Source organism: Schistocerca nitens, chromosome 1 (genome assembly GCF_023898315.1).
Source record: "Schistocerca nitens isolate TAMUIC-IGC-003100 chromosome 1, iqSchNite1.1, whole genome shotgun sequence".
Classification (NCBI taxonomy): Eukaryota; Metazoa; Arthropoda; class Insecta; order Orthoptera; family Acrididae; genus Schistocerca; species Schistocerca nitens.
In genome coordinates this window covers 353,780,555-353,801,431 of record NC_064614.1, presented here as the reverse complement: position 1 = coordinate 353,801,431, position 20,877 = coordinate 353,780,555, and the positions used below count along the sequence as shown (strand labels likewise).

At 34.7% G+C, this 20,877-nt stretch overlaps 1 protein-coding gene across 5 annotated transcripts in view; it reads right to left on the bottom strand.

Annotated features, from left to right (window-relative positions):
* Positions 1 to 262: 262 nt before the first annotated feature.
* LOC126248773 (calcium-transporting ATPase sarcoplasmic/endoplasmic reticulum type) overlaps positions 263 to 20,877 on the bottom strand; it is a 91,752-nt gene continuing 71,137 nt past the window's right edge. For 2 of the 5 annotated variants that reach the window (XM_049950142.1, XM_049950151.1), the window contains exons 15-19: positions 19,991 to 20,126; positions 19,066 to 19,218; positions 16,601 to 16,734; positions 16,399 to 16,516; positions 11,057 to 13,311 (exon numbers count right to left, since the gene is read on the bottom strand). In XM_049950142.1, coding sequence (XP_049806099.1) covers positions 13,111 to 13,311; positions 16,399 to 16,516; positions 16,601 to 16,734; positions 19,066 to 19,218; positions 19,991 to 20,126 — 742 coding nt within the window. In that variant the 3' untranslated portion in view covers positions 11,057 to 13,110. Of the gene's footprint in view, positions 1,564 to 1,900; positions 2,123 to 3,998; positions 4,064 to 11,056; positions 13,312 to 16,398; positions 16,517 to 16,600; positions 16,735 to 19,065; positions 19,219 to 19,990; positions 20,127 to 20,877 lie in introns of those variants that run through there. The other 3 variants (XR_007545539.1, XM_049950159.1, XM_049950167.1) reach the window with 3 other exon arrangements.

Sequence of the window (20,877 nt, the reverse complement as noted above, 5' to 3'; positions counted from 1 at the left end):
AGCACATTTTGCATTTTAACCTTCCAAAAGTTCCTTTAAATTAGCAGATAATTCTCTTACATTACTCCATTTCAAAATCCAATTGATTAGTATAGTGCTTACTATGGATAACATAGCTTAGCTCAGTCAACAGCAGTGATTTATACATACTGACCTTCTGTGTTGAAACCCTGGAATGAAGTTTTTTCTGCTATTGGGATGCATGTGTACCATTATATTAAATGGATACAGTACACGGGACAATACAATAAAAAACTCAAGACTCTTTATCACTATTATATTTTTTGGATTTTATTGTACAAAACATGAAAATCTCAATGTCACATTATCAAAATGTAACAAAGGGAAACAGACTTTCCATATGAAAAAGAATAATGCGGGTTCCGTCCAGCAGTTTCTTTAACAAGATGAACAAATATTTGTGGAGTGAAGAATGGACAGTATGGGCGAGAAAAATAAACACACTTGTTCCCTAAAATAGTAAAATGGATGATATTTAATGGTTCAATGACATTTATGATTGTACATAAGTCTTACCTCCCACACATCATCCAACAAGATTTATACTGACACACTCATTCACTCAAAAAAGTGTATACATGTTTGTTATATTTATATACAATATGTCCAACCAGCAGCATGAATACTAAATGTAAGTAATGATATGTAAAAATCTGATAACAGTTTGTGTGGTAGTTTTCCCACTCTTATGAAGTTTGCAGTCCACTACAGGCATCTGTGATTCTCGCCCATAGACCAAATTAGCACGAAACTCCACAGGTACTTCGTTCTGGTATAAGTTTACACAATTCATCTTTGGTTTCAAAATATATTTCAGTATTTGTTTATTTACAAACTTTGTTTCTCTGAATTTATACAACCTTAAACACATTAACCCTCCTTTTAAAAAGAACGGTTTTATGATTCATTCACACCATCACAGATTCCAGACGTAGTCTTCGTATGGATTACTTCGTGCAATACAAGGAAGATAATGGAGAAATATTATTTCATCTTCTTCGTGTTGCTGCATTTTCTTCTCTTTGTACAAAATTACACAAAAACCATGGCAGAAGTAATAGGACAATCAGGAAAGTGGCTTCCACGAATGTGACTATGAAATTATGTGAGCGAGCCTGTCCAGGGCTCTCTCACTCTGCATCACCCTTTATGCTCAGTATTTCACTTGTAATTGATGCTGAGGACTGAGAACAACAGGAAGAAAGTATAAATTGAATACACAGACAGTGAACCATGTTAGTGTTGTTCCCACAATTAATTGAGGCAGAGCGGATATTAGCATGGTGACTTGAGAAAGCAAATTAGTTTCACAATTACGGAGTATTAGTACAGAAACAGAAGAATTAATATGCTGTACTTCCGACATGGTTATAACTTGAGTATGATGGTGAAGGGTTTCCAAAAAAAATTGTTTTATAATCTACAATGAATATGCTTGTTACAGATCTCTTTAGCAGAAAGCACTGTTTTGCTTAAAGCATGTTTAGATGCTGTATGCACTGCGAATTTAATAGGCCCACTTGTCTACAACAACTTCACCAACTGCAAAAAAATACAGAAATTAAAAGAGTTAGTAAATTTTCTACAAGATGTATTAAAATTGAAGGTTTAAGCTAATAATGTATTACGCAAAACTTACAACTAACTATAAGCCATATTATGAAATATTTCAAGTGCAAAAACAAAGCTGTTCTACTCAAGTCATTTTGCTATATTCTTAGCTGCAGCTGCTGCTGAATGCTGAGAAAAGCAAATGCTATTAACAGTTGAGAAAAGTATCTACTGCAAAAGCGGAGTAATGGAGAAAATATTAGCTGCAGGAGTAATGGAGAAAATATTAGCTGCAGTTGATTTTTGCTGGCAACACAGAGAGATGCAATTTGAAGAAAGAAATAACATAATTTTAATATTCAACAGCATCTTTGGGAACTACTGAAGAGCTTTACAAATGGGAACAACATATCCGGAATATTTTCACTTTCAGTTTCTTATTATTTGAGGATTGGTTTTATTTCTTGTGTTTTCATTTGCCAGTGATTTCCATTTTATAGCACTGTTTTACTTAAATCTCACCACTTGTCAGCTACTGCATCTGGGGTTGCTGCGGAACAAGAAAAGTGAATTCTTGAAATGTGCGCAACACCAAGACAAATGAAAATAATTAACACATTACAGATGAATTAGTGACAGTATGACAGAAGCATGATGCTATACACCGACATTAACTGTACAATGCGCCTGCTACAGTGATGCAAATCTCCGAAATAATGCCTTTTAGTCATTTTTAAGCGATTAATTTGTTTATATACCCATTACAAGACAAGGTTTACATTCATTTCAAATGGCAAGACATTTAAAGTACATACACGTAATGAACCACTAGGGGTTGAAACACGAAACTTTCATTTAATACGAAGATGGGTGGTAGGGAGGGGGAAAGCTTGTGTTAATCACATTCACAACTGGCAATAAAAATATGCAGTTGCAGTTACTACTCATACTTTGTGTAAAATATGATAAATGCTATGAGTTTAAAAGTACTAAAAGTTATTTCAGTGTGTTTCTCGCCGTCTGATTTTTAAGGACAAGAAATGAAAGTTGTCATGTTAACACAGGAATAAGAGCAACTGCAGTGTACAGGTCACACAAATTTTAAATTACATCTCAGATAAGCAACGAAGACTTGATCCAAATCTTACTTTTTAGTACAAATATGCAACAATTTTGCCATTTCTCCTTTGGCACACAGCAACACTGCAGTCAGTATCCTGCTTTTAACTTTTATGTAGCACACTGAGACACTGTGTGTGTGTGTGTGGGGGGGGGGGGGGGGGGGGAGCAGTTATTACGTATACCTAGTGAAATGTGCGCCATTTGATGATGATGTAAGCATAAAGTTGTTTTGAGTATACAAATTACATGCAAAAATGTGATAGTTGCTATTCTTGTTGTTTATAATACATACAACAGCGAGAGTGTTCATACAAATGCATATTAACTAAAATAAAGTTTTCTGCTTGAAACTTTTACTTTAAGATTTCTATGTGAAAGAAGCTTGCATTTATACAGCATTAGTTACAAGAGCTCCTCACTGTTCAACAACAACTCCGAATCATGTTCCTCATGCTTCTAAGCACACATGTAAAAAATATGACCTTTTTAAACCATTCCTCTGTTAATGACACAAACACCAGATTATCTTTGTACATTACTTAGTGTGCAGCAGTAGCAGCATCATAATTAATAAGCACCTATGTATTATCCCCTGTCACTTAAACCCATTCTTGTACTAGTATTACAAATACCATTTCTCTGCAGTGCTAATAACTGGAATATTCATTACTCTAGCCCATTATTTGCTGAATTATTTTTACATGTGTAAACATGAGTACAACATACTCCATGCAGTGTGTAACAAATTTTGTTATGCTGAATCAACTTCACAGTGCTGCTCTTAATGAAAAGACTTGTATCTACGAAATAATAATATCAAAACTTCCTTGAAAAATAGCTGTCTAACTACCTGAACAAGAATTAACAGTGAGAGAAGTTAATGTTCTAAATATATATGCCAAACAACAACATAGAAAGCATAATCTAAATCACATAGTAGTACTGAATTAATAGTTCTCTCTCATAGGAACTGCATATTACTTTATGAGGAAAACTGTAAACAGAAAATCAACACCAGTAGTGAGCTATTTTTACTCATATAACACTAAATTATTTCTTCAGACACACAAGCTCATTTTCGGTTTAAACAGTCACTGTTTCCATCTCCTCATCCAAGTAAATGCAGATCCCACTTGAAACAATTATTCCATATTCTTGAAGCCATCACCTGCAGACTGGAAACTGTGCAAAGAAAGCAGTTAGCAGAATACATACTACACAATCAAATGAAAATGTTATTTTCCACAGAGCAGACCAGGACGCAGCTGTACAAAACTGGAAACATAGAGGTTGTCTATACTCACACAAGGTTCCATATGAAGGCACTGGGGTGATGAATTTGGGTTAAACTCCTTAGTTTAATGGAGCACTGAATAATGTGGAAAAAAAGAATAATTTTAATTAGAAGAAATTAGGGAAAGGAATTATTTTTTAGAGGTAGGTTAAGAATGAAAGAAGAGGCTGGAAGATGGGTTAAGACAGTAGGATGGTACAGAAATTGTGTGTTTGCTTAGGAAGGAAACTAGGTTATCATAGGAATACACATGGCAGTATGTACAGTACAATGGTCTACACTGTAATCATGGATAAACAGACTTTGCATTCTGCTTAAGTAAGTATAACTATCAAGGGTCTCAATTTATGGGGAAGAAAATTGCAATTCATTACACATGACACAAACTAACACCAAATAAAAAAGTAAATGGGAGACAGTCAATATTAAATTTTGGTGTCACAAAAGCACATAGAATACTTCACAAAAATAAAGAAATGATAAACTTACTGTTCTGTCGGTTGAACTTGTTTAAAGTTGAGTTCTCTCTAGTGCCTTAGAACTATGTATTTCTCTAAAATGCATGCTAGGGTGATAAATCATGGAAATTCTTCAAAAAATTGTCAAATCAATACATGATTCATACTGCTAGTGCTTGTGTTAGTCTATCAGTACCCCTAAAATAAAAGTATGTATCAGTACCCCAAAAATAAAAACGAACTCTCTGTGAAACTTCGAGATTTATGCACACGTGTTCCAACTATATTCATGTATATGATATGTTATCCATGAAAAATGTCTGATAGTTATAGTTTTCCAATATAGACCTGGTCAGATCAAATAAAGATTACTGGAGGAAACAGATATATGCACAATGTATAGTCACATAATTATTGTTGTTGTTGTTATTATTATAATTATTATTATTATTATTACTATCATTTGAGTTTGGCTGTTACATTACACTTACTCTCTCACACATTCATAATATGGTAAGATCATTTTTTAATTCAAGAAAGTTAATTTCTCAGCTTGTATCTATCTTCCCCAAAGAAAATCTGTGTGTATCAAAACTTGAATAATTCATATTTTATGTTTATACATTAATCTGCTTGTCCATCTGCAGCAAAATACAACAGTTTCTATTCACGATTAAGTAGAACTCATAAATTACGTGATCTGAAATTTGAATATTTGAAGATATTCTCTAAAAATATAATAGTAGCACATTACAGATGTCATGGGCTGGAGTTCACATAGGATGTCCAAAGAGAACATTTAACAAACAAGTGTGAAAGTTAAGATAGTAAGGTTTCATGCAGAAGTATGATGCTACTTAGACTGGCATGTACAAGGTTGTTCTGAAGCACATTCATTTCTGGAAAACGAAAAAAATCAACAGCATTGAAGTCGGTATGCATCATACGACAACATCAGAAAATGAAACACCTGATTAGGACTGCCGTTAGTGCTGTGAGCAGCGAGAAGGCACCATGGATGAGCAACTTGGCTATGTTGAGGCATTATGTGCCATCCACAGTACAATGGAGAGCCATTGGCAGACTGGAAGCATGTGATGCCCATTGAGATGGTCAGATAAACCACTGTACTTCTGTTTTATCAAAAATTGCGATAAATTAATGTATGACATATCACTTTGAGCTCTGTGCACAAAAGACTTCATTTAAGAGTACTACATGTCGGAAGATGTGGATACCCATTACAATTTACCACAGGACAACATTTTGCAGAAAGCATGCCAACATTTATTCTGGAATGTTCGTCTTTCAATGTGATAGAAAATACATTTCAATTTGGTAATAAAAAGCTCCAGAAGACACTCAAGATGGTGATGACCATCTGAAGTAGCATCTGATGAGTATGACAAATACAAAGTTTCTCTGTGGTTCGGATTACACATTAACTACAGCAAGTGGTTGGATGAAATGGTTTACAGGTGGGCAGATGGCAAAGGGAATGCCAGCTCCGAAGAGTAAAGGGGAATGTATTGTGTTGTTTAATGAAAGATTTGGATTAGTCACTGATTGTTCTGTTACACGTCTCTTACACAACTGTGTGATATCTATTTAAACCTCTAAGTGTCACTGAAGTACTGACACTGTTTCAACTACCCCTAAAGACAAAGAACACGACCTCTGTTTACATTTTTCCCTTATTTCAGACTGTTCAGATATTTGAAACTCAACTAAAAATGCCATCTCAATAGTAAGCTATGCACTAAGATGTTGAAATGGAAAGAGGTAAGTCACAAAAATTTTATCTATTTTTGAAACAGTCTCCAGAAGAACTAGTGCCGAATAGTTCAAGTTATATGTTACAACCATTCTAAAAATATGCATAAATAGCGCATAACATCAAAAATGCTATGATCTGTAGCATGACTCACCTGGTTTAAATTATTATTTATAATATATTAAGACACTCACCTGTTTTATGAATGAAATTTTATTCTGAGAAGGCAATGAGTAACTCCAAAACTCAGTGATGTCATATAAAGCTGGTCCTGTATTGCCGTTTGATGACAACTTGGGCCGTGTAACACTCAACACCTTTTAACTAAATATATTTGTGGGAAAGGGAAATTACTGCATTACCATGAAATAGGGCACATAAATTGAACAAACATGCAGCTTTAAAGGACTAGTAAAAGTGAGCTGGTGTAATTAGTATAGAGGATCAAAAACTGCTGTTTCCAGTGGATTTATAGATTCTCTCGTGATATACTCACTAAAAATCGTTCAGTTTTTTTTTTAATAAGATCCTTTCTGAACAAGGTCAGAATTACTATTAGAAGAAATATAACTTCAGGAAGCCAGGAAGCCAGCCAGCCAGCCAGCCACCCAGCCAGCCAGCCAGCCACCCACCCACCCACCCACTACTTGTTTCTGGGCAGGTTTCTGCAGAGTAAATTACAGTTTCAAAGATAATTTCACAACAACAAACATTAAAAATTTCGAAACTGATAGCAACAGCACCTTCTCTTAGAAAAAGTTGTAATAGGTTTGTTAAAAACCGTAATAATTATACAGCAGCCTGTTTCTGAACCACAGGCAATCTCCTACTTGCAGAGAAGCCACACCAATATTGGGGACACTTTCTTCATTTTTAAACTGTAACAAGATTAAAAAGTCTTTTTTTAATAAATTCAGTCTTTTCTGGAAATAACTATTCTGACACCCTACTCTCTCTATAATAAACATATGATGTTTTGGCATTATGATCTAATCATGACATTTTAATGGTGCAGAAAGGTAATATATAACTACTATTTTGCTGTATTTACTAGGCATCACCACATAAATTTTTGAAACAGTACATCTCATTCTACACACAATGTATCCCTTAAGTTTTCTTTGATAATTTAAAACAGATGACAAACATTTTCATGGTTTGTTGATATCTGTGGATTACATAACAGAGAACTCCCAGGTAACATTCACAGCTGCAGGCCAGTACTGTACCTACTATTCAAGTTGTGTCAATAGTCAGGTGTTTGTGTGTGCCTTTGATGTGTACCTCAAAATACAAGCATAATGATACAACTATGCTGTTTCTCCTAATATCACCCACTTATACAGTCTTTTGTTTTGCGAATTTATATATGCTATCTGAATTTAAAAAAGAATTCCATTCCTTCAATATACTGACTATTTGATAAACTATGATGAGATTAACCCATATTCCGATATCATCAAGTTTTTGCAACCCTTAATATTTTGAGCATGTGTAAGTATTTTACGGTTAGCTCTTGTAAGGTGCTTCTCACATTTTCTGCTAAAATGTTCACAGGTTGTTCCTCCTGAATGGTTTTATGTAAAAATCGGTTGTGTGACATTTGGGGTCAGTAGGATAAAGGGAAAGGGTTGTCCTGGGCCTTCAGAACTGGAAAATTAGGGAAAAAAAAAATAAAACCATCAACTTCACAAAATATTATTTCTCTTTTATTACTTGGTGTAGACCTGTTGTTTACTTCATTTAAATTAACTGATTGCATTCTTATCTCGTAGCTCACATCTGTTGAATTACATGAAGGGTCAATGAACACAGGACACACACACACACACAGAGAGAGAGAGAGAGAGAGAGAGAGAGAGAGAGAGAGGGGGGGGGGGGCAGTGAAAGTTGTTGCTTTTCACAAACAAAAGTGATTCACCCCAGCCTTCTCACACTTTTGTGGGAATGTAACAACAGTGGCATAAGCAATGTTTTCGTCTTCATGTCTTTTACAGGAGATAACATGTTTACTTAGGTATTACAGTCTTTTGTTGTGTCTTTCTGCGATGCAACATCTCCACTATGTGGTGAAGAAATCTATTTTTTTCATAATATTGTCACTATTCCATTCTGGATTTTCCACTGTTTGATCTTTCTTAGGTAATATGCACATGAAACAAATGGAGGTGAACAATCATCTGTCAAACAAACATTTAAAATTTGCAAATGTGTAAGTTAACTGTACATCAAAGTACCTCACTGCATGTGTGAAAAGTGATGATTTTTTGGAAAAAGTATGCATCTGTAACAGGGGCTGTGAAACTGCAAACCAAAATTACAAGCTCTGTATCAACAATGGAAGCAACTGCGAAATTATGCTGGATGGTCACTGGAGGTTCATAAACAAACAAACTTGCAGACATAGCACATGGTAAGCTATGAAGTTCATTACTATGCAGATGCTAGATTTTCATCAGTTAACAACTGGAAAAAGGGCCAAAGTTGATGCATGGAACTGATCACCAGTTATTTGAGAAAGCAAGTGAGCAGAAACAGCCATGAAGAGGAAGAATGAAATGAACATGTGATTCAGCATTCAGTAACATGTATGTATGGACTTTTGACATACATCTTATACACAAATGTATTTGAAAATGAAAGGGAAAAAACCACTTGTTTTGGTCATTTAACAGAAAATAGGAGGTATTAGTTTTTGACAACACAATCAAATGCAGGCACTTTTAGGTGTGTGTGTGTGTGTTCTGACTGAAAAGCTTTTTGATAAAGACCTCTTGTCTTTATTTTGCAGGCATACATTACATGTAATTATTTTCAGAAATGTTTCATGGAAAGATGGGCTGTGAACACACAGCTCTCACTATATCAATCTTGGGGGAAGTCAGTCTGCAAGCGGTGTTTATGAAATCTCAACCAGAGTGTAGCAGGAAATGGTCAAGCAACATGTGGTGCAAACTGATATGAATGAGTCTCAGATTCTGTTTGAGATATTTTCAAAATACAGCAGCCAAGAAAAGATTATACTAAATTTCTAGAACTGCAGAGTCTCTTGTTGAAGCTCCATTTCATGGAGTATCTTTCCATGACCCAGGAAATATTCATAAAGCAAGATTTATATTGCTTGAAAACATTTACATTCTGTATCATTGTATATGCCAGAACACCGCATTTGAATTTCAGTATCCTTTCGAAACTTTTTAAATATTCTGCTGGTGATCATGATACCTCTAATGTGAATCAAAAATGAAAATTGTCAGAGCATTGAAAGGATTCATGTAAGAATCAATTAAATCCCAAAAATTAACAATAATATGACTGAACAGTATATTTTTAATAAAAAATGCAACAGAGACATGTGTACAAGGACAGTGTTTCTAGCTACAGAAGGTGGTCTTACAAATGCTGGCCACTGATATTAACAAAATATGATAAAAGTCTAAGGAAAGATATATTCCTAAATGAAAATCTGCCATCAGACAGTGCCCAAGGTTTATAAAAGCATAAATAATCAGATAGAATCTAGAAACTGCACAGAGTACTGAGCATTTAAAAAACTCAAATATTTCTTAACATTCATCTCTCACTGGAACCTATATTACCTCATACATTTTTATAGTCACATTTCCGATTTTTTAGCCAATAAAATACATATGATAACTGGAAAATTTAAGTGTTTTTTCTTCAAATTCCCTTTGACATATGTTATTTTTCTACTCTGTAGTGTGAGGAATGTTTTAAAGAACTGCATTAAAATTTGGTAAGGGATGTTGCAGTTCATGCTTATAATTCTACAGGAATAATGAAATGTGTTAAGTAATGTTTTAAAATAATTCAGGATTACATTCAAGTACATGCTTTCTGTTAAAAATGGTGGCAAAAATGATTCACTTCCAGTAATCACATTCTAACTGTATCAGAACCAAATAATTATCAGCTTGATTTACAATAAAATTGTATTTTTATTGTAATCAAGATCGTTGAAAGTTTTCTTGGCCAATTAAATATTACCATTTGCAACTCTGAGAGAATACAATTTGTAAAATGAATTAAAAGTCCAAATTATGTTGTAAGTGTGATGAAAATAGCAGAGAGAAACATACAAGATGCTAGTAATGTAGTAAGTTAGAAGTCTCATACTACATGACAGAATAGCATGTAGAATACAATTCAAATGAAAACCTGCCAAAGACATTTAGATAGGAGGAGAAATTAATTCGTATGGAAGCCCAAGGTAGGCTATAATATAGAAATTGTTGTGTTACCATCTTTTGGTAGCACAAAATCTAAACTTTAAGGAAAACACCAAGGACCAATTAACAGACAGGACTCATAGTATCGAAAATTGACTGCTTCTTCCACTTGATCAGTTCTACAATTAAATATAAAAGGAAGCTATGATACAATTAACTGCTCAACTTTAGAAAATGAGCACTGTCTTAGACTGGACAGGGGAGGGGGAAGAAAGAGAGAGATGCTGGTTAGAATTGTGCTACCTGGTTTTGGGTGATGATCAAAATTTATCTGTGTGTACAGCATTTTAATGCCATGTAATTCATTCAATTAATCTGCAAGACTGATACCAAATCCTACAGAGGAATTACTGTAGTAAGCTCTAGTGAGGCAGCAAATGTAACAGGCATCAACTTCGAAAAACAGAGATGAGGGTGAAATGTTATATTGAATTGATAGAAATTGCCTACAGCATCATGTATGTTTCTCAGTACCATTTGAATTATTAGGAGTTCTTTCTTAAGGCAGTGATCATTTTTGCATCGATATTAAAAGGAATAGGAATAGGCACAAAACTAATATAAGGCATTCATCAAACACAACACATTTAAAATATCTGTTTATTAGTAACAGTTTCTTTGTAACAAGGTTCACAATTACATTATGAAATATGTACATGGCATTGGATTCCAATTTCTGATAATTTGTCAACTCGTGTACGGTACACACCAGTTCAAAATGAAGGGAACATACAAACGACAATAAGTCATTTTGCTCTTATGTATACTACTTACAGAAACCATCATACACAACTGGAAGAGATGGAAATGCAACATACTCTACCTATTTAAATTCTCCTTTTTTCAGTAAAGTAGTTTGTGAGCAGACTGATCACATTTTTAGGACAGGGTCCAGGACACCTCGATCACAAGAATTAATACTATGTCGTCTAGCAAATCCTTTCAAGGACTGCAGATTTAATGTCTTTCTCACACAGATACACACAAAAATCATACTTACAAAAGTCCGAGTCTTGCCCGATGATCAACACCCAAATAACAACCACCTAAACACTTCTTTTCTGATTTCATAAATAATTTAATCATCATGCAGCATAAATAAATTTTGTCTTTCCAAAAGTCATAATTCACACTCAAATCACTTGTTACCTGCATTTTTTGGGAGATAAAATTGCAAAGAAAACTCAAAATTGATTTTAATATTACCATTTTGTTGCGCTTTAAAAAATCATCATGCACAATAATTAACTGTTCATTAACTTTAAAAGCAAAACAAATTTTTTTTTCTTGTAGCACTCAGTCCATACTAGTCTTCAATACAGGAAGAAGTGCCATAGGATTAGCAGGTTTCAGGTGCCGCATGCAAAGGTAAGGACGCAGAACAAATCAAGCAACAGTCTGCATTTGCCCCATAACTCAAGTGCTTCTTGCAGGTGGGAAAGATGGTTGTGGATGAAAGCAATAAAACAGGCAAAATCAAATTTATACGCTGAGGCTTTTGAAAGGTCCATGTAGACTTATGCACTTTTACTTTTTGACTTCTTGACCCAAACTAATAAATTCTTGTTCCAATTTGACCTCGAAATACCTGCATCATGAAGTAAACAATGATCTCTTGATATAAAACATAAAAGTTATTACTTACTAAATATAAGGCACGGATTTAAACAATGTGTTGACGTAGATTTACTGTACATAGGTAACCAAGTGACTGATGATCTCCCAATTATTCTAATATTTCCTTTTTTTAAAAAATAACTGCTGCTTCTCAGATACAAACATGAGAAATAAAGTACCCTCTAAGACAATTTCTAAATAAATAAATAATTCTTCATCTGCCAAATCTTATAACTACACAATAAATAAAATTATACTGCAGCACTGATAAGACTATTCACAACGTGTCACGAGATTCTTGGCAACTTAGCAATCAGTGCAATGTTAGTTACCAACTTAAGACCATAAAAAAACTAGGAAGCTCGTTACTGTGCTTATACATACAGATCAAAACAAACTCTCACCACCCTTTCCTGAACAGTAATTATTGTCACAGGTTTAAACCAAGTTCACATATCTGATCCCATTCTTTAAGTACTGCACATAACTTAGCACAAATTGAGAGCTTACAGCAACCTTTTTAAAAAATGGGGAAGCATCCAGATGTAAAAAATACTCTTTCCACAAAAAAGATGCTTGGGTTTTAAAAAAGGCACATATCTACAGTTACAAAAAAAAAATCCATTACACTTGACAAATGCAACGGGGACAATGTATCAAAAACGCACTTCAGCGATGTCACTACACACTGTACAAAATAACCTACAAAATTCTGGGCTTTTGTACTGTTCACTGTAAGGGCAAAAATGCATTGATCCCAGCTGATTTCACTCTGAGCTTTCAAACTCAGTGGCACAATCTACAGCACACGCTTTCTCCCTAATCTCTTCATCCCCCAACAGCGCAATGGACAAAAAACATATTCACTCGACTTCCACCATTTTTCAAAATAACACAGTGAATCACTTTTGCATTCTACATGTCACATGCTTTGTAAATTAGTGTTCAAGCAATCCATGGTGTTGGGGGTAAAGTTGAATAAAAGGGTTTTGGATAGTTAAAAATCAATCACTCAATGGATTTTTAAATCGGGGATATATATAACAAACCAAAGAACACCCCCCACATAAGAACAATCCAGTGCATGGTTAAGAAGGGGCTCTCACCATCTGTGAACTTTCTGGCGACAAACTTGAGCGTTTCATCAAGAAGAACGACTGGAATGGAAAACTTCAATACTGTTATCCACTCTTCAACTGACAGTGGCGTCACCTGGAAGACAGTCTAAGAGAAAAAAAAATTATATATTTAGTAAGTATTTCAATTATATTGATAAATACAGTACATATTTAATGTAGATTTTAATAGTTTTCTTCAATTAAAAAACAACCAACTTGGGTTTGTTCTGAGCTACATAATCTAGATACATAAACTCTGTATCATAATTTTCAACATCATTAATTGTTTCATTAGTTCTCAAACAATTGATTCCATAGTTATGTTATGCAGTTATGAACTTAATTACTGTTTTCAAGGCAAAATGTTTCCACTACTTTTTTTTAAAGTCTATGACCCTGCAAAACATTTCCTTGCTGTTTAATTTCTATCAAGTGAAAACCTGTAACATTGTTCCTATTGTTCCCTAGTCTTATATTAAAAGATCTCTTGGCAAAGAAATACAAATTATCTGTGCAGCCAACTCCCCTCTGTACTTTTTTTAACTGCATAAATTAAGAAACAGGATGAGCAGATATTTGTAACTCCACTTGTACTCTGCTTTCTTCAATTTCCACGGAATATTGCTTTTGGGTAATTAAACAAGACTTAAATGTATTTTCAGATGGCAGAAGAAAGACAGAAATCAGATATCTATTAGGATTAGCATCCACCAGGTCCTACAGAAAGTACTTTAAAAGTCTCAGTATGCTAGAGAAAATTTGGAAAAATTCAATATGTGATATGATGTGCACAATACCAGTAACATTTACTTATAGAACTGGCCTTCCTCAAGACTTATTTTAAGCCATAATAACAATAACTATTTACGAAGGGAAGCTGTCAATGAATTAACATTCCAAGCTCATACAATACCACCAGGGCTCATTCAAGGACATTTTTCCGAACAAGTGACACAATTTGGTGACCCTCCCACGCAAATTTGTTGCCTTTCATTAGGCTCCTGGTAATCTAACATTGTGAAAAGAGGTTGTGTTTTCTTTTTTAAAATAAGTTATACAGCGGCATTCATCGCAATAGAATAAATTCTTGAATATTACTGCAATGCTAAATATTACAAGAAAAAATTTGTTTCCGTTTCTTGAGACTGAAAATGTTTTCAGTGGAACCAGAAAGAACTAGAACTATTGTATTGTTATAGCTTTGATAAAAATGTTCTGCTTATTAAACTGAGTCGAAAAAGTGAAAATATAAAATTCCCATATCTTTTCTTTTCTTTTAGCAAAGGGACTTTTTAATTCTATTGTTCACAACTTAGTTCTCTGACATCAAAAAGTGATAAATACAAAAATCTTTTAAATTTATACTGATCTCTTCCAATGTCCAGGTTGTAGGTTTTGCAGGAAGAAAACTAATCACTATCTTGTAACACATTAAGTGCTTAAGTATTATTGAGGTAGGCCCTGGGTGAAATTTCATCCCTCTTAGATGAAAATTTAATCAGAAAGTTTACATCTCAAATACACTTATACTAACTAGTACAACATTTCATACTGAAGTCAGTGGCAGCTCGTAACCACACAATCACAATTATTTTGTAAATAGCTAGTTTGCTGACTCATGTTTACACTAACCATGCTTCTATTATTATATACTTTCACTCATTTCAGTTATCATTACAAATGATACACCCTATTTACAAATTTTGCACTTGGGCATGATAGGCACACCAAACAGCTGCTTGTATTGTTTGGGCCTTGAACTGGCTCTGCCTATCACACATATATGCCTAAATTATAATGAATTCAATTCAAATGAAGAATTCCTAGAAACAGATCATTATACATTTTTCCTCAGTGATTAAGAAAACCTTTTGCTTCTTACATAAGCCAGTTATTTTCTGTGACCATGTGTGTAACTCATTATTGTATAAAACTTGACCTACAGTTTATAAACTCTAATGAAGCCAACTGTATGAAAAATACTGAAAGGTGAATAAGCATTCCAGTTCTTTCCACCACTGAAATCAAATAATTCGTGTCAAGCTGGTTCTTGGATTTCTTTCTAACCTAACTGAGATGGGGATAATCAAAGTGGAGAAGAAAACTGTAATTACTGTGAAGTTTATGCAGTCAAATGCTTTTCAGAGTGTCAATAAAAGGGAAATTTCACTTTTGGTAAAAACTTGATGCAATTCCTCCTATTGTTAAAAACCTCATCTAATTTTTTCTCCAAAGTCTATATTTTTGCTTAACTTCATTACACCTCCATCCGCACTTATCTCTTTACCCAGTATTTTTCTAGATCATTATTTTTATTAGTCACTCAAGATTTCTTAGGTTACCATTTCCTCTTAGATAACATCCTATCTGCTGCCTACAATCTCCTTGTTTCATTTGCGCTAAAGAAGAGAGTCATGCCAAATGGACCTCCTGGCTCAGTACTTTGTCTTTCATTCTCCCCAGCTTGTGCCCCATCCTGTATTACATGCTTAAATTCCTTGTGCTTCAAGTTGCACTTGGTCAAAACTATTTGCAATCACTACCGATGCCAGATACACAGCAGTTGTAATTGCACTTTAGTTCTTGTGATTTTGCTTCACTATAATTTAGTGCAGCCTAAATCTTTCCAATTTTGCAGATGTATTTCCTTCCTGGGACAACTAATAATGTGTGCATTGTTAAACATTAGTCCTATTTTGCATATCCTCAGTTAATTTCACCTGCCGCAGCGGAGGCGATGAGCATCTCAGAACAGCTTTTAAGTCTCGCAGCATCATAACACTATCTTAGTCTTTTGTCAACTTCAGCAGTTATTCCATTTCCTCTCCACTTCATCTGGATGGTGGACAATGTATCTTCTCACTGATTTGCAATTACTTCTCTCAGTTAATGCAAAAAGTTTTTAGTGCCCCAACTCAAACTACTCTTGGCAGTTTACTGTTCTTGCTCTATCCATGAACAATAAGCTATAATTAAGGATAATGTGAGTAACCCAGTCACTTCTAAGCAATAACACCTATGTGGGCCACTATCATCACTTGAAAGCCCTGACCACCTTTACAACCTCTTATTTCCACACCAATGACATGGTAACTGCTAGAATTATTAGTAGTCATGGTAGTTAATCCACTTCATTATTAGTAACAAAGGGTTTTTATTTTATGAACATATGCTAAATATTTATCATACTTACAGACAAAATTTCAACGTAAAGAATGACGAAGTGAAGCGTAAAAGACAGGGCCATGGAAGCCATCAGCCAAATGTTGGACCATGGAGGCATTACAACTAGGGACTGGTTCTCTGATAAACTGCAATTCAAGTAAAGCGTCAAACATCAAAATCTATTTGCCTGTTATATAGGTAACAGAAATAGGAGCTGTAATAAAACATACCTGTTCATTGCGTTGAGCATTTCAATGGTGACAAGAACTGACAAGGCCATTGTCATTGGGTGTGGGTCATTAAAAAGCTTGCAGTCAACACCCTTGAAATCATCACCACCTCCAATGCAAGCCAAATGGTGAGTCTGCAATGGAGTAACACTTGTTTCTGATAGTGATAAACTTCTAAAAGCTCTAAGGCTAACCTTCCTCTACATAACATTCATCATTTGAGAACCTGTCTTAAATCCTTTCAGGAAATACATACACTATTTCTGAAGGGATAAAAAAAGATGATGTTAATGCATTTCAGAAGACAATAAAGAAAATGTACTTCCATTACATTAATACAAACTCAATTCACAGCTTCAATACAACAAGGTGTGCTCTGTGGAACAATCGTGTTCCATAGGAAGCGAGTAACTGCTCTGCAAAAAACTTAATATCATGGCATCTTTTTTTTCCTGTGTTGTTACTGATGATTTAAAATGAAGTAATCACTGAAAACAACAAGTTTTTCTCATTTTTTAAAAGTAGTATTAACCTTCAAAATACACGAAGTATTATATCAGGATTCTCAAAATGGAGTAAATGTTTGGGAATCCCAGCAATATAAGCATGCAGTAGAAATATTTGTCCTTAAGATGTACAGTATAATCCCGCTTTTACGTTCCCAGAATTAACGTTTTCCAGCTGTTTACGGCATTTTTTTATTTTTCCTGTCAAGTTTCCTATGTCCACAATGTTAATTTGCACCCGATTCTGCGTCAACAAATTGATCATTCCTGCGATTCATGCATTACAAAAAAAATTTCATGGGAAATAAATAAATAAAAATAATAACAATAATAATAACGCTGGCATAATGTTGGCTGTCCAGGAGTGTTTACAAATATTACATGGTTAAGTTTCTTGACACCTGGGCACTCTATTCAGTGGATTTTAACTGGTAAACATGTAAAGTTGGGACACTTATGCCGCATCTCTCGCCGCTGCCTAGCTATACTTGGCGTGGTGGCTGATGGGAGTAATTAGGTTTGTTCCAATAAGGATATCATAACCAACCACAAAGATTTCCAAACTCTCTCTACTATGCGAATGCAGTTTCGTGACTGTTGTGATCATTGAGACACCTTTGTCCATTGTCGAACCATATTTAGCGTGTTTCAGCGTTTAGTGCTAGTTGACGCCATCATTCACTGTGCGTTGCTCAAATGTTTAGTTTAAACACAGCAACTGTTATGTATTTTTTTCATGCTGGGCAAAATGTGTTTTGATAATTTATTCTTCCTGTCAAGTGCAGCATTTACGTATGTATTTTTTTGCAATATTACACATACAAACAATGTGTGTGTCCGCGCGCGCGCGCGCGCGAGATAGTGAGCGAGCTTGCATTTTCCCACATAACCGAGGAGGCACAGTACCTGATAACCTCAAAAAGACGACTAGTGCAAGAGATGCAGAATCACGCGTTTCAAACCCCTTACAAAATACTTGTGTATATATTTGCACTTGACAATGAGAAAAAATTCTCAAAACGTGTCATGCTATGCATGAAAAACTACATAGCTAGTGCAGTATTTCATTATTTACATAATGAATGACAGCTGCAGAATTTCAGGAACATCGATTATGACGAATGAAATTGAGTCAAATGTTCCTACTTCCCAGACAGTTATCAGTGCCAGTTACATCAGCAGTTTATATTGGATAATAAACAAGTCCCTGACAAGTCTTTTGATGCTTGTTACCTACATATATCACACAAAGCGAAAAAATGCAAGGGGGTAACCTGTACGTAACTTACAGCTTAAAACGTTATTTACCACATTTTACATTTTCCCACATTTTACCCTTCAACAGTGTAAAAAAGGGGTTTCACTGTATTTATAAATTAATTTATTGCTTGTATCTGCCATTCATTTGTCACCTCTGGCGACCAGTGAGTCACAGTGTTGTCTATCCTGGTATTGTGTAACTATGTATCGAGTTTACGGTTATAAAATTAACAAGTACAGCTTCTTATAGAAGAAAATATTGAAAACAAATATTTCATTATCAAACAATATGATTGAACACTGGATTATTACTTACTTCAGGACCACTTCTAACACACACACACACACACACACACACACACACACACACACACACAAAATCACAGCTTGGCATTAATTCAAGCCTGGCAAGAATATTGTGAAATTTCTCCAACTGAACTCTTATAATGGTTTGTCAAAACAATTTCACATATATCTCCTCATCATGGTAACATTTATACTTTTCGAAATAGGTTGAAAGTGTCAGCAGAGCAATGACTGAGTAAAAAAAGGTGTGCCTGTTTAGGGAGAATTTTCAGATCATGAACTTCTGTAGATCTTTGCAACCATCACGTTATTTATAAGAGATATTAAGACTGTAAAAAGACAGGTACCCAACACTAACTTGCATGAGATATAAAGCAAGTAACTTCAACTTACAACTTGGTAGTAAGAGAGCTGGGGACCATTAGGAGAATACATGAACCACCATGCAGCAGCACCGACAGTCGCAGCACCCACATAGCCACCAATTGCCATGTAGCGGAAGAACAGCCATCCAGAGATCAGACCCTCATCACTCTTGCGAGGTGGCTGTAAAATGGCATTAAACATTTGTAATAATTTGGGTTCATGTTTTGACACACACACACACACACACACACACACACACACACACACACACACACACGGCTTAGCTATAATTAGATATTTTTTATTGTTGTTGTTTTAAGGCATTAAACTCCTGATTGTACTTCTGGTTCTCCATAAAGAAATTAAATGTACGAACCCAAGTCTTTCCACGGCAAGTTACTGCTGTATCTTACTATTAAGTTACACAATAAGCCGCACGAACATGCTGTGATCTCTCGTTACAATGCGTTCTACAAAAACTGTTTCTTACCATGTTTAAGAAAAATGGACATATCATTTCTTAGGACTATTCAGTCTATCCAGAACAGCACGATATTACAAAGATACCAATTGGACAAGTCTCAAACAGTTTTTTTTAATTTATTTATTTTATTTTCATTGTAGAGTGGGGATACAATTTTTACAACAGATCCTATATGTTTATCTGTCTGCATTACAATTATATATCTGAGATGAGCACAGCATTGTTACAATGCAGAGACACTAAATGTCTCAGTGTTTACCAACCGTGGTATGTTTAGTTTATGTAATTCATCAATTACTACTATCAGAGGTTCGTAAAAAACCAAAACTTTACATGGTGACTGGTGGCAAATTTGTCATCTGTGACACTACAGATGGCTGTGCTTGTTATGTACATACAAGTACATAAATACATACGAGTGACTAACAATAATATTAAAAAATGTATCTCTGCTAGTAATGCCCATACCTTGTTCATGATGTCAAGATCAGGTGGGTTGAATCCCAGTGCTGTAGCTGGAAGACCATCAGTAACCAGATTGACCCACAGCAGCTGAACAGGAATGAGTGCTTCAGGAAGCCCAAGGGCAGCAGTCAAGAAGATACTGTGAATAGATCACTTTCATTTGTAATCTGAATGCAATGTGGTGATCATTTACATTCAAACAAAAATACTACAATTTATCCAGCTATAAAAAAAAACATTCACCTGTAATGAATATCATCATGATAATGGGATTAGATTTGGTGAAGAGAGATTCCTACTAAGAAAACCATAAGTAACCATGCAGATTGTAAGTAGTCGTTTATTCTTACAGGTATTGCTCTCTGATTGTGTGTGTATAAAAACAGTGAACTTATTGCGGAAAGAAAAAAGTGAAAATTGTTATTAATAAAATAACCTTAAGCTTCTTGAGAGAAGAATTTTTTCTTGAAAAGTTGGTGAGGTGAACAATAATTAAGGTACAAAGAAGGATGTTGCTAGCAAGTGTTATCTAATATTCCACAATGCTTAATACAGTGAATAACTGAGAGGTTTCATATTATTATGTGCTTGACTGTTTGTTTTTAATAGTGAAAACTGTGAGCTTGCTAGCATTTTTTACTTATATTTTAATTTTTTTAAAAAACTGTCTCAGTAAACCCTATTCAGACAGCAGCAAATCTTTCAGCCTGTGGTGTGTTTTATTTACACTTACTTCCTTGCTGTGAATATTTGAAGTCATGGCCCAAATCACTATTAGCTAACACAAATCAATCTGTGCACTGTCACATTTGTTGGCCAACACCAGTGACAAAGATAATGAAATCCAAATTAATGCTATAAAGTACTGTTTCACTGTGTAGTAAACATTT